This window comes from Myotis brandtii, unplaced genomic scaffold (genome assembly GCF_000412655.1).
Source record: "Myotis brandtii unplaced genomic scaffold, ASM41265v1 scaffold61, whole genome shotgun sequence".
Taxonomy (NCBI): Eukaryota; Metazoa; Chordata; class Mammalia; order Chiroptera; family Vespertilionidae; genus Myotis; species Myotis brandtii.
In genome coordinates, this window is record NW_005370318.1 from 3,203,556 (window position 1) to 3,216,192 (window position 12,637).

A 12,637-nucleotide genomic window follows, 5' to 3' on the forward strand; every position below is an offset into this window, starting at 1 on the left:
GTGATTCATGCAAAGTGCAGCCACCTTTGTGCAGATCATTCTAGGCAAATCTCTACTCATGATGAGGAAATGTTTATCATATTACATTGCAACGTTTCTTCAACAAGTGGAATGGTTTCTGAACAGGACATACATAGCTCATGTTAATGATGAGCAAAGCTCTCTAGGGCATGAACCCGCTGATCCTATCATCTCGTTCAAGGCCAGTCTGTTGGATGAATGGTCACTGTAAGCAGCAGTTGCTAATGAGCTGAGCAAGCATTCTGTGGCTCACAGCTAGTGTGTATGGTTGGAGCCCTCCCCAGATTCTCATGGACAACCCCCAGATACCATCTCTGCTCCCTTCACATGGAAAGGTCTCATGACCATATTTTGGCATGACCTCTTCAAAGAGAATCCCTGTTGCAGCAAATTGCATTGCAATTGGTACTCTGTGATGAGCTTGTGAGTGTGAATGTGGATCTGTTGTCCCCTTTTGAGAGTCAGTTTGGTAACTCCTATCCTCTTCCTCTGAGTTGATGTCAGGAAAGAAGTACTGACATCTGCTCCAGCCTCTCCTCTCCCCAGTCCCTTCCCCTTCTACTCAATAAAAGAAAGGATCGTACTTCAGGGTAATGGCTCCACACTTTGGAAGTGCTATAACCCAGTTTAAACCAGAACTTTCTGAGCCTAAGTTAAGCCTATGAGAATCAACTTATATTCAATGATTAACTTACTCACCTAAAAGAAAGTTGAGGGTCCTTTTCTAGGTGCTAGGTGTATGGAGATGAAAGAGATGAACTGAGCCCTCAAAGAATCAGATTTTGGAGGAAGAGACTAAGTTCTAATGCAAGTATGTTGTTAACCTGCTCGTAATGGAGAAATGAATGTGCACTATGAAGGTCTATAGGAGGGGCCACTCAGCAACTTGGGGTATTGGACAGGCTTTGTTAAAGAAGCATGGTCTGGGCCTGAGACAAAAAGACTCAGAGAAGCAGTGGAGGGCAGGATGGGACCAGCACTGGTTTAGTGGAAATGCTGAGTGTGCTGTTGCCTCCTCAGATAGAATCTCTTGATGTTGATGTGCTGCTAAGAAACACATCTGGCCCGGCTGGTGTGGCTCAATGGATTGAGCTTTGTCCCATGGACCAAGAAGTCCCCAGTTCGATTCCCCGTCAGAGCACATGCTCAGGTTGTGGGCTTGATCCCCAGTAGGGGGCATGCAGGAGGCATATTTAAAACAAAACAAAACAAAATCTGTCACAGGGGCTGACTTTTCAGGGTGTAAATTTCCTAAGTAAAGGCTTTTCCTTCTTTTCTGTTGCCTTTTGGGCATTTTATTGCTCCTTAACACCTCCATGAGTAGGAGAATTGTGGAAAGTAGTGGGTGAGGGGGAGTTAGGGTAAAGAGGAGGAAGAGGATATGCTGCAATCTCTAAGTTTAATGGAAAGGATGTGAAAGAGAAATTAGAAGAGAAAGTTTGGAGTTTAGGGCTTTTATTTCCTCAGATTATCTTGTTTCCAGTAGCCTAGGTGGTACTAATGAATAATGGTTACCACTAAGCATTTATTAGGTTCCCAGCCTTTGCTGAAGGTTTTATATTATCTCATTTAATCTTCAAAACATTCTTATGATTTAAGAGATTACTAAGCTTATTTTGTATATGAGGAAACAGTTCAGGGAAGTATTTGGAAGGGCCGGGATTGGAACGGGGTTCTGTTTGTCTCCAGAACCCATATTTCCATGGTATTTGGCTCCCTAACACCAGATGTTCTGATATTTCAGGTGAAGAGATTGTTTTCTGAAGGCTGCGTTGGAAGCTGTGACAGAGCAGAGAGCCTGTGTGAAGCCGATGGGGAGGCTTTCTGAGTAACATGGCCCTTCGCCATTAGCCTTGCCATGACCACATTTTTCACCAGCGTCCCCCCCTGGATTCAAGATGCAAAGCAGGAGGAGGAAGTGGGCTGGAAAATAGTTCCCAGGCCTCGGGGCCGGGAGGCGGAGAGTCAAGTGAAGTGCCAATGTGAAATCTCGGGGACACCCTTCTCAAATGGGGAGAAGCTGAGGCCTCACAGCCTTCCCCATCCAGAGCAGAGACCATATAGCTGCCCTCAGCTGCACTGTGGCAAGTCTTTTGCCTCCAAGTATAAGCTGTATAGGTAGGTGACACTCCCATACCTCTTCCTGTCCTGAGGTTCCTGGAGGACAAAGCCAGAGACTCCACTGCATGTGGCAGAAGAGTAGAGGTTAAATTGCCTCATAAATGTGCCCTGAATTCCAACCATTTGGGGTAACTCACTAAAAAATAATGGTGGTGTTTTTTTATTCAAACACTAGAATATGTTGGGTTCAGTATCAGATAGCCATGAACAAACTAGATTGAACATTTTTTTCTATACCAGTTTCCCCACTCCTATAAGGTAACAGTGAAAATCTTAGCCAGAAATTAGGAATCCATCTTAGAACTTTAGAAGGTAAAGGAGATGCTGTGATCCAATCTATAAATTTTAAAGTGGAGGCTCAGAGTGGGGAAGTAACTTACCCAAGGTCACACAGCTTCTTAGGTACTACAGTGCCTCTTCTACTAAACCATCCAAATGATTACTTCTGTGTCTGTAGAGTCCCTGGTGTCCTCTGGGTCGGTGGCTTTCCTGAAACTTGTTAGCCCAAGAACCCCTGCTGAAGTGAAATTGAATGTAAGAAGAGCAGCTTTGAAGAGAAAGGGGCCAGCTAAAAGCAATTTTGATTTTATCTTTGCTTTTCTATTAGAGGAACATGAACATGCCCTTTACAAATGAGATAAGCTGCCTGGTGCAGTTTTTTATCTATTCATCTATCATGATTGATTGAGCTCCTGGTATATACCAGACACAGATAGATGGGAGTGCTGGCCCTCCTTGAGTTTACTGTCTTAATGTAGACAGAGAGCAAATAGGTAAATATATGAACTAGATGACCACAGAAAGCCTCAGTTCCTTCTCTGAAAAACAGTTGATAGGAAGGAGCTAAAACAGGTAACAGGGTAGTAGGGGCCCAGAATTGCCCTCATGACAGTTCTGTGGGCCTCAGGAATGCTTTGATTCTGTGTGCTCCTATGTCTTAGGTAGACTCCAGTTGGAGCTGTCCTGTTAGACCATCTTTTTTTTTCAGAAGTTTTATGTGTTTATTTGAACCAAAGTGATGATATATGCTGGGGAGTGTGAGCTCAAATGTTCTCCTCTAAAACCGTCTTAGTGACAGTCTAGGTGACAGTGGGAGGCTGTAAGAAAGGTCCTAGTCCAGGAGGCATGACCTCTGACTCCACCTATTGTGTGATCTTGGGTGAGTCACTGAACCTCTTTGAGCTTCAGTTTCTTCACTTGCCAAATGAGGGAAGTGGGCTATGGGTCACTCAGCATTTCTCATCTATTATCATGTCAGTTATGTCATAGGAGGTCAATAGTAAGCCTCATACGTGTGAGCATGAGAGGAATGGGCAGGTTTGATGCTCTTTAGGTAGAAAAGATCACTGGGTGCCATACTAGAGACAGTGGTGGCATTCCTAAGTGAGCCCAGTTCTCACGAAGGTCTGTGTTTAAATGTAGTTTCTGCCACTTACTGGTGGGTGGGACTGCTCTATGCTTTCAGCCTCTTATGGGGAACAAGGTTAATGACTCAGCTCACACTGGGCCTAGCAAATGGTGGGCCCTAAAAGTCTTGCTGAGTTGATTCTGAATGTATTATGGAGCTCTGGATTGTAATTCCTAGACTCTGGGCTGTTTTCCAGCCAGCAGGGAGCAGGTAAACCAATGGACACTGCTGTACCATGAAAACATTTAAAATATGTTGCTGGTTTACATGGCAAACAATTTAAATGGTACAAATGGGCATGCAGTGAAAAATGAATGGTCCTCACATTTGAAGTCACTATTCTCCCCAAAGGCACCCGGAGAGGTGAGGGGGAGGGTCAGTTTCTTATGTATCCTTGCTGAGACATTCAAACATGTATCCCTTTGTATTTTCACAAGGGATTGTATTGCATACATTATATTGAACTTCCTTTTTTGACTCAGCCCCAGATCAGGAAGTATATCTAAACTTCATTTTCCCTTTATTGTGTCATTTAAAAATTTTTAAATATAATTTATTAAAAAGGAAATATATTCACATAATTCGAAAGGTACTAAAAGATACAATGAAAATGCTCCATCACACCCATAAGCCGCATGTGTCTTCTCCCCAAAGGCAACCAGTGTTGTCAGTTTCTTTTATATCCTTCTAGAAATATTTTAAACACATATAAGCAAACTTATACATATTTCCCTCTTTTTGTATGCATAGTGCCTGTCTATATGCAGTCTTCTGTCTCCTTGCTTTTCCCCATTTACTGTATTTTAGGAGCTTTTCCCTGTGGGTACATGGAAAGCTGCCTCATTTTTAAAAGTTGAGTTATTTTATGAATTTATTATAATTTATTTAACCAGTCCCCTATTGATGAACATTTAGGTTGTTCCTGATGTTTTGCTACTAAATATACAAGGCTGAAAGAAAATAGTATATACAGGGTGGGGCAAAGTAGGTTTATAGTGTGAGTACATGAAATAGTTTATTGTATTATTATTTATTAATTATTATATTGTTTTTCAGACAGACAACTGTAACCCTACTTTTGCCCCCCACCCTATATTTGATTCTTCAGGTGGGCAAAGATATCTAGAATATAGTTGGCGTGGTATTCCATCCATTCCATTGCATGGCCCTATCATAATTTTTATATCTAGTTCCCTGATAATGGGCACCTCAGTTGTCTGGCCAGCCCTTGTGATCTCGTCTTTCTTTTCCTCCATCCCTATCCCAGGCACATGGCTACCCACTCAGCCCAAAAACCACACCAGTGCATGTACTGTGATAAGATGTTTCACCGCAAGGACCATCTCCGGAACCACCTGCAGACCCACGACCCCAACAAAGAGGCTCTTCACTGTTCCGAGTGCGGTAAGAATTACAATACGAAGCTGGGCTACCGGCGCCATCTGGCCATGCATGCCGCTAGCAACGGTGACCTCAGCTGTAAGGTGTGCCTGCAGACCTTTGAGAGTACCCAGGCCCTGCTAGAGCACCTGAAGGCCCACTCACGCCGGGTAGCAGGGGGTGCCAAGGAAAAGAAGCATCCCTGTGACCACTGTGACCGGCGCTTCTATACTCGTAAGGATGTGCGGAGGCACCTGGTGGTGCACACAGGCCGAAAGGACTTCCTATGCCAGTACTGTGCCCAGCGGTTTGGCCGCAAGGACCACCTGACACGGCATGTCAAGAAGAGCCACTCGCAGGAGCTGCTCAAAATTAAGACAGAGCCAGTGGACATGTTAGGCCTACTCAGCTGCAGTTCCACAGTCAGTGTGAAGGAAGAGCTGAGCCCAGTGCTGTGCATGGCCTCTCGGGACATGATGGGGGCCAAGGCCTTCCCTAGTATGTTACCCATGGGCATGTATGGCGCCCACATCCCTCCCATGCCCAGTGCAGGCATGCCACACTCCCTGGTGCACAACACGCTGCCCATGGGTATGAGCTATCCTCTGGAATCTTCACCTATCTCTTCTCCAGCTCAGCTTCCTCCAAAATACCAGCTTGGATCTACCTCATACTTGCCCGACAAATTGCCCAAAGTGGAGGTGGATAGTTTTATGGCGGAACTTCCTGGAAGCCTGTCTCTTTCATCCGCAGAACCCCAGCCCGCCTCACCTCAGCCGGCGGCAGCTGCGGCCCTCCTAGATGAAGCACTGCTCACCAAGAGCCCCGCCAACCTCTCTGAGGCCCTCTGCGCTGCTAATGTGGACTTCTCCCACTTACTGGGCTTTCTTCCACTCAACCTGCCCTCATGTAACCCTCCTGGGGCCACAGGAGGCCTGGTCATGGGCTACTCCCAGGCCGAGGCACAGCCCCTGCTCACCACATTGCAAGCTCAGCCTCAAGATTCCCCGGGAGCTGGGGGACCTCTGAACTTCGGGCCTCTGCACTCCTTGCCTCCTGTTTTCACCTCTGGCCTGAGCACCACCACCCTGCCTCGTTTCCACCAGGCATTCCAGTAGCCCCCAAGGAGGCCCTCAGCTCAGTCTTGAACTCTGTCAGGGCGCTTCAATACCCATCCTATCTCTATCCCCCATAAAGGCAGCTGAGCTTTCAGAGCTGGGTTCAAACAGAAAAAATCCAGTATCTGTATGGAGCACTTGGTTTGGGGGCTCAGGCTCCAGGATCAGTTCCAAGAGGAACTTTGAGCCCCAACCCCATGAAAAGATCACATACTATAGGACTTCAGGTATTTTTACTTTTTTTTTTTTTTATCTGAATCGGGAGCCACACTTAGTCCTCTCTTTCTCCAAAGTGTCAGAACCTCATTCTCTTTGGAGAAGGGGTGACCTGTTGGAGACACAGGGTTTCACTTTGGATGACCTCGAGAAAAATAGCCGAAGAAGCCGCCTTCTGGTCCCAACCTGCAGACCCCACACAGTTGGTCAGGCCCTGATGGCAGAGGGTCACTTGGCTCCATCACCTGCTTCCAACCAGCGGGCAGGAGAGAAGGCCTCTATTCTCCCCATCATCCCATCCCTCCTGTCCCAGCACCTCCATTTTCAGTCAGTGTTGTCCAGCAACGGTACTGTTTACACAGTCGCTTCAGACACACCATTTCACCTCCCTTGCCGAGCTGTTAGCCTTAGAATGATTGCAGTGAACATTGTTTACACACCGTGAATTCATTCCCACCAGTCCATTCCAGTTGGCACCAGCTGGAACCTTTTGGTACCTGGTGTTAACTGGAGCCCTGTTTACAAGGCGGAGTCGGGTCTCGCTGACTTCTCTTCACTTGAGGTCATATTTTTCCCCTGTGGGGAAATAAACTGACTTTGGACTGCTTCAGTCTCTGCCATCTTCCATGACTGTATCTGTCCCTGCCTTCCTCAGCAGTGTCTGCAGGAGACAGGCAAGAAGATTGGAGCAGTTTTCTCACAGGTCTGCAATTCTACTTTTCTCCAAGTATACATCATGACCCCCTCATTCTCCTCTTGAACTGGGGAGGGGAAGAAATAAAAGGCATGCCCACTTCCATCACCTCCCCATTCCCTAACCCCTACCCTGAGCATCATGAGCTGTTATCATGAGTCTTAGAAGGAGGGGCTTCGGTTCTAGGCTGGTGTGAATAGCAAAGGAGAGGGTGTAAACCCCTCATTTGTCTCCTAACTGTCCCTTTTCCAGGAAGTTGTGGAACTGTAGGAAGAGGAGTTTTCAGAAAGTTAGGACCGGGCAGATAGTTGAGTCCTAACCTATGGGTGCATCATTGCTTCCCACACCAAACTTTTCTTACCCACAATGTCCCTCCTCTCTCCTCTACTTTGCAGTTCCCTTGGACTCAGGGCCACTGTACATAGGCTTTTCTGCTCTCCATCAAAGAACTTCCACCTTCCTCTTGTGGCCCCCCTCAGTTTTGCCCCCAATACTCAGCAAGATTACTTGCAACAAATGATTAGTTCTTCTGACTTGTGGGGCTCTCTGCCACAGACAGCACAGCCCTTGCCCAGCCGAACCCCATCCCTGCTTCATCTCAGTTCTGCATGGGCACTCTTCCCACTCATGGAAGGGAGATAGCTCAGGGACCACCAATGTGGGACCCTCCTGAGATACCTCCACTCTGATTCAGAAACACACTTCTACCTCTTTACTGTTAACTCCTACAGATGCAGCCAGCAGTTTCTGGGCACTTCTCATGGCAGGTGCCTCATGCTGGCTTCTCCACTAGGATTTCAGGACAAACTACCGAGGAACTGCCTCAGCCTCCTCCCAGTCCTCCCCCTCTTCCCCTTCCGTCTAGATAACTTTGGTCTATCATCAGAAACTGAGCAGTTCCAAGACCCAGGCTTCTGCTTCAGCCCAGGCCAGTACTCTTTGTTTGAGGTGAAAGCCTTAAAATGTAGCTCTCTAGCCGTTGATTGGAAGCAATGTGGAGTGACTAAGCATGTTTTGATTTAGGCAGGGTATCTTGGGATACCTTTAAAAAATAAAACCAGATATAAATATCTGGCAAGGTTGGAATCAGACTAGGTAATTTGCTTCTAAAAATTAGTTTCAGTGAGTCCCAGGGACTGATTAAGGTTTATTTTAAAAAAGCGTCCACCTTGGTACGCAGCCACCTCCTGCATGCTGTGCATGTTATTGGGACTCGTATTACAGGAAATGGTATGTGAGGATCCAAGCAGGACTCGATGCTGCCATTCTCCTTGTCTCTGGTCTTCATCACTAGACCCAGTAACCCTTTACCACCTTCCCTGCACCCTTCCTTTACAGAGGAAAACGGGCCTCTGGCCACAGAATATAGACTCAGGCTGTTAGGGGAGACCCCTCCTTTCTGCCTGCTCTTTCCTGTCCCTTCCTTGAATCCTCTCCGCCATTAGTGATACTGGGAAACTCATAGGACAGGCAGAGCAACTATTTAAAACCTTGTAATTGGAGCCTTGCCTCCTCCCCTTCTTTCCCTCCTGCTCCCTTTCCTCTTCCTTCAGTGCCCTCACCACCTACAAGGAATTTCCCTATCACTGTGAACTTTGCAAATGCAGAGGAACATCTGCCTTTACTTTTTTTTTTTTTTGACCATAGCCACCTAGCTGTTCCTTAAACCTTCCTTTCCATAATTAAAAAAAAAAAAAAAAAAGCCTTATTGACCTGGTTGTTCAAAGGATAAGAATAGCTTTATCCTACACTCAGTACCAAACCCACTTCAGTACCCTTACTGAGGCCTTGAAAGCCTGAGGGGCATGTGGCAGAGACCAAACAGGGACCAGGAAAAAGGGGTAATGCCCCCTTTCCCCACCATCTCCTCTAACTTCTGTCAGCGACGAGCTTCCCTGATTGGGGGCAGACACCTCCTACCCTGTACAGTAGCTGGTCACCGTTGAGTGCAGTCCTGGGGGCCAGAGGATAGCATGCCAACTCCGTCAGCACCAAGGATCTGTGCACATCTCAAGAGGTGAGAGGGAAAGGAGCACCAATGAGTTCCCCGCCTCCCCCCCCCCCAACCTTTTACAAATGGCATTTTGTTAATGGAAATCTAGGAAGCAGGTGTGATTACTTTTTTTGCTCGTAGATATTGTCCTAAGTTGAAATTCTCCTACTACCCTAAACTTTCCCCTAGTAGCCCTTTAAATCCACCCCTTCTTTTTGGTAGTTGTTTTTTCCACCCCTCTGTCCACCTCCCCTCTTTATCTAGGAGCTGTTTGTAAACACGATTTTTTTTAAAACAATTTATATTGTACAGGATCAATATTTTGCTTTTAACAAGGATATTTATGTAATAAACTTTGCCTTAGGCAGGTGTTGGCCAGAAAAATCCAGATTCCTCTGGAACCCCAGCCTGGCCTCTCCTGGAACTCTGAACCTGCTGTGGAAGGAATTGGCTGTGACCTTCACCACTGGAGAGTAGGGGCTGTGGCTAGGGAAGAGGGTGTTGTGGTTCTGACAGGAGAAGGAGTCACCATAATCTAGTGCCTCTGTTGAGGTGTTTGGAAGAAGTATTCTATTCCAATTTCTTTAGATATAAGCTGATTTTCTTAGCCGATTCTCCCCATATGCACATCTCCCCCTCTGCATATTCGGCACTAGAGCTCCTGAAACACCACTTCTTCTCATACACCCCCCTCCCTCCCAGTGGTCAAGGCTTTGGAGCCTCTCTTTCGTAATGCCAGATTATTTAAAGAGAAAGATACAAGACAAAAACCTTCTAGCACTTTGTAAACACAGTGAATAACCTCTTGGAGTATTTTTGGCTTTATATAAAACAAGGTTTTTAATTGTAAAATATAAGTGCCATTAGAAAATGCACAGGGCATATCTTTGTTAAAGTAGATTTTCAATGTTTTACAGAATTACATTTTCAAAAAAAAGTTTTTATAATGAAGTTGTTTATTAAAAACTTCTGAATGATGTGTTTGGAAGTTGTGAACCTATCTGATTGGGAAAGGGCTGGAGAGAGCCTGGGGGGAGAATTGGAACCTCCAAACATCTTTAGCATCTAAGGAGATGATGAGTATAGAACAGACAGGAATGATCTACACTTTGGCACCTAGAAACTTTGCAATTTGAAATAAAAGATCTAGGGTGCCTTTGAGGTAAGTGGCATCATTTATCACTTAATCTTGGATGCAAAGGTCAGGAAAATCAAATTGGCTTAATGAAATTTCATGAAACTGAAAACGCCAGATGTAGATTACTCTTAGGGTTAGGATTGATCCAGCAGTTCAGAAGGTTGGTCTGAGCATTCTCATTTCTTTTTTTTTTTTAAATATATTTTATTGATTTTTTACAGAGAGGAAGGGAGAGAGATAGAGAGTTAGAAACATAGATCAGCTGCCTCCTGCACATCTCCCACTGGGGATGTGCCCGCAACCCAGGTACATGCCCTTGACCGGAATCAAACCCGGGACCCCTCAGTCCGCAGGCCGAAGCTCTATCCACTGAGCCAAACCGGTTTCGGCAGCATTCTCATTTCTTTCTGCCCTATCTTGCGCAGTTGTGACTGCATCCTCAGGGCCTACGAAGTGGCTTGTCCCTTTGTGTAGGAGTAGAATGCTGCTATGATTCCAGACCTGTTATTCTCACACAGTGCTGACCAGGAAGAGAAAGGGAGTTCTTTTATTCACAAAAACCCCAGGAAGCATCTCCTGTCTCATTGGCCTTGATGGGATTCTGTGCCATCCCCAAACCAGTCACCAAAAGCCAGTGATGACGGGAAAATGTGTTTCTCAGAGGAAATTTGGGGTACTATTATGAAGAATGAATGGATACTGGTTGTCCAAGAAAAATGTTATCCACTGCTCATGATGCACAACTGGTAAGTAACAGAGCTAGGACCTGACCTTGCTCACTTGTGCCGATCCATTAGGTTCAGACAAACTGTTGAGAGGCTGACATGGCTTGGCCAGTCGCTAATAAAGGTAGTTATCATTATCCTGGGTCCCATCACTTGTGCTGAAATCCTCCCATCCAGGGCTCAGACTGAGCTTGCTTTTCTGTGGTCTGGAGCCAGTGTCCTTAGCCAAGCAGTGCAACTCTGGAGTGCAACCCAGGAGTCCAAGGGGCATTAACAAGTATTAATGTGTGTAACAGGTGTTTTGTGTAAAAAGGGCAGTGGGCTGGCCCTTCATCTCTTTGGCCTTCCACTTGACAAATGTTCACTGTCCATCTCAATGGGTCAGATCTCTGGCTAGCACCCCAATGAAATCCACCTTGCCCTCTTAGGGAGTTTGTGCCCCAGGATGGGCCTGTGGGCTCAGACTATCTTATCCATTGCGCCAGGGGAGGATGAAGGCTTTCTGGAGGAGGTGGCAAAAATTCAAGGCAGAACAGGGACATAGGTATACTGACCTCCACAGGCTACAAGTTTTGAAGCCAAGACCACAGGAACACATGCATTTGTAGGATCAGGGACTGGTCCATCCAATCTCTTAACCCAGTGGTCGGCAAACCGCGGCTCTCGAGCCACATGCGGCTCTTTGGCCCCTTGAGCGTGGCTCTTCCACAAAATACCACATGTGGGCGCGCACGTACAGTGCGATTGAAACTTTGTGGCCCATGCGCAGAAGTCGGTTTTCGGAAAGGAGATAGACGAAACAAGTATACAAGACGAGTGTGGATGGGAGAGTTGGAAGGGGTCGATCTCAGCGAATGTACCTCAATCAGATTGAGGACATTTTTAGCAAAGGCCAGCTTAGGAGTACCCTAATTAAGTTAATAACAATGTACCTACTTATATAGTTTAAGTTTAAAAAATTTGACTCTCAAAAGAAATTTCAATCGTTGTACTGTTGATATTTGGCTCTGTTGACTAATGAGTTTGCTGACCACGGTCTTAACCTATTCAAGCACAGACACACCCTGCACTTCAGACTCGAGTTCACATTTGTGAAATGTTTGGTACAGAGCGGAGGGGTAGCCCCAGAGTCTAAGTCAAATTGTCTACCTTTCAGCCTACTGGCCCAGAAGGGCCCAGCTGGTGGGGAGGAAACCAGGCAGATGCCACTTGCTCTCTGGTTGGCAGTACTTGAGACCCTCCCTTGCCCCAGAACCTTTTACTCTGACCTTGTTTCTCCTTTCTTCACATAGTTTGAGCACCTCCATGTGCTCGTCAATTGTCAATTACTGTCAACTGCAGCACGCAGTTTGGTTGCAAGGGATACCTCTTGAGCCCCTCTGCATACGCCTGAGTAATTTATCCAGTGCAAAGCTGCCCCAAAGCCGCAGAGGACTGAGGGCACCTGGAGACTCGCACCTGCCCACCGCAGATGGCGGGAACGGTAATCGCCTGGCCTGGTAGCTGTGATGGAAGATTCTGTCTATAACCGGGGGTTGGGCTTGACCCCTGATGCTTACTCCGAGCTGCTTCTTGCTTGGTACACCCCCGCACTTCACCACCAGCGCCCTACTAATACGCGGCCAGGTCTGTCTGGCACCTGATGTTTCATCCCCACCGCGAAGTTCCCTGCTCCTCCGCCAGGCCTGGCCCCTCGCGACCCCAGCCTACCCTCCTCTGTCTCTTCCTCCCCACCCCTCCCGCAGCCGGGCAACCCTAGCGAATCACATCCCAATAAGAGCGCGCGAGGTGGCTGAGCGTGCCAGGGAGTTGGAGACCACACG

The 12,637-nt window shown here is 46.7% G+C and overlaps 1 protein-coding gene across 1 annotated transcript; it reads left to right on the top strand.

The window, feature by feature from the left end:
- The first annotated feature begins 1,577 nt into the window (after positions 1–1,577).
- PLAGL2 (pleiomorphic adenoma gene-like 2) lies at positions 1,578–9,930 on the top strand. Its single transcript, XM_005879824.2, has 2 exons — positions 1,578–2,139; positions 4,818–9,930. Exons 1-2 carry the CDS (start codon positions 1,880–1,882, stop codon positions 6,046–6,048), a joined length of 1,491 nt encoding a protein of 496 aa, XP_005879886.1. The 5' UTR covers positions 1,578–1,879; the 3' UTR covers positions 6,049–9,930.
- The last annotated feature ends 2,707 nt before the right edge of the window (positions 9,931–12,637 follow it).

Coding starts and splice junctions, on each gene's coding strand:
- PLAGL2 (XM_005879824.2), top strand. CDS start 1,880: ATGACCACATTTTTCACCAGCGTCCCCCCCTGGATTCAAGATGCAAAG. Junction 2,140..4,817: donor TCCAAGTATAAGCTGTATAG/GTAGGTGACACT, acceptor TCCCTATCCCAG/GCACATGGCTACCCACTCAG.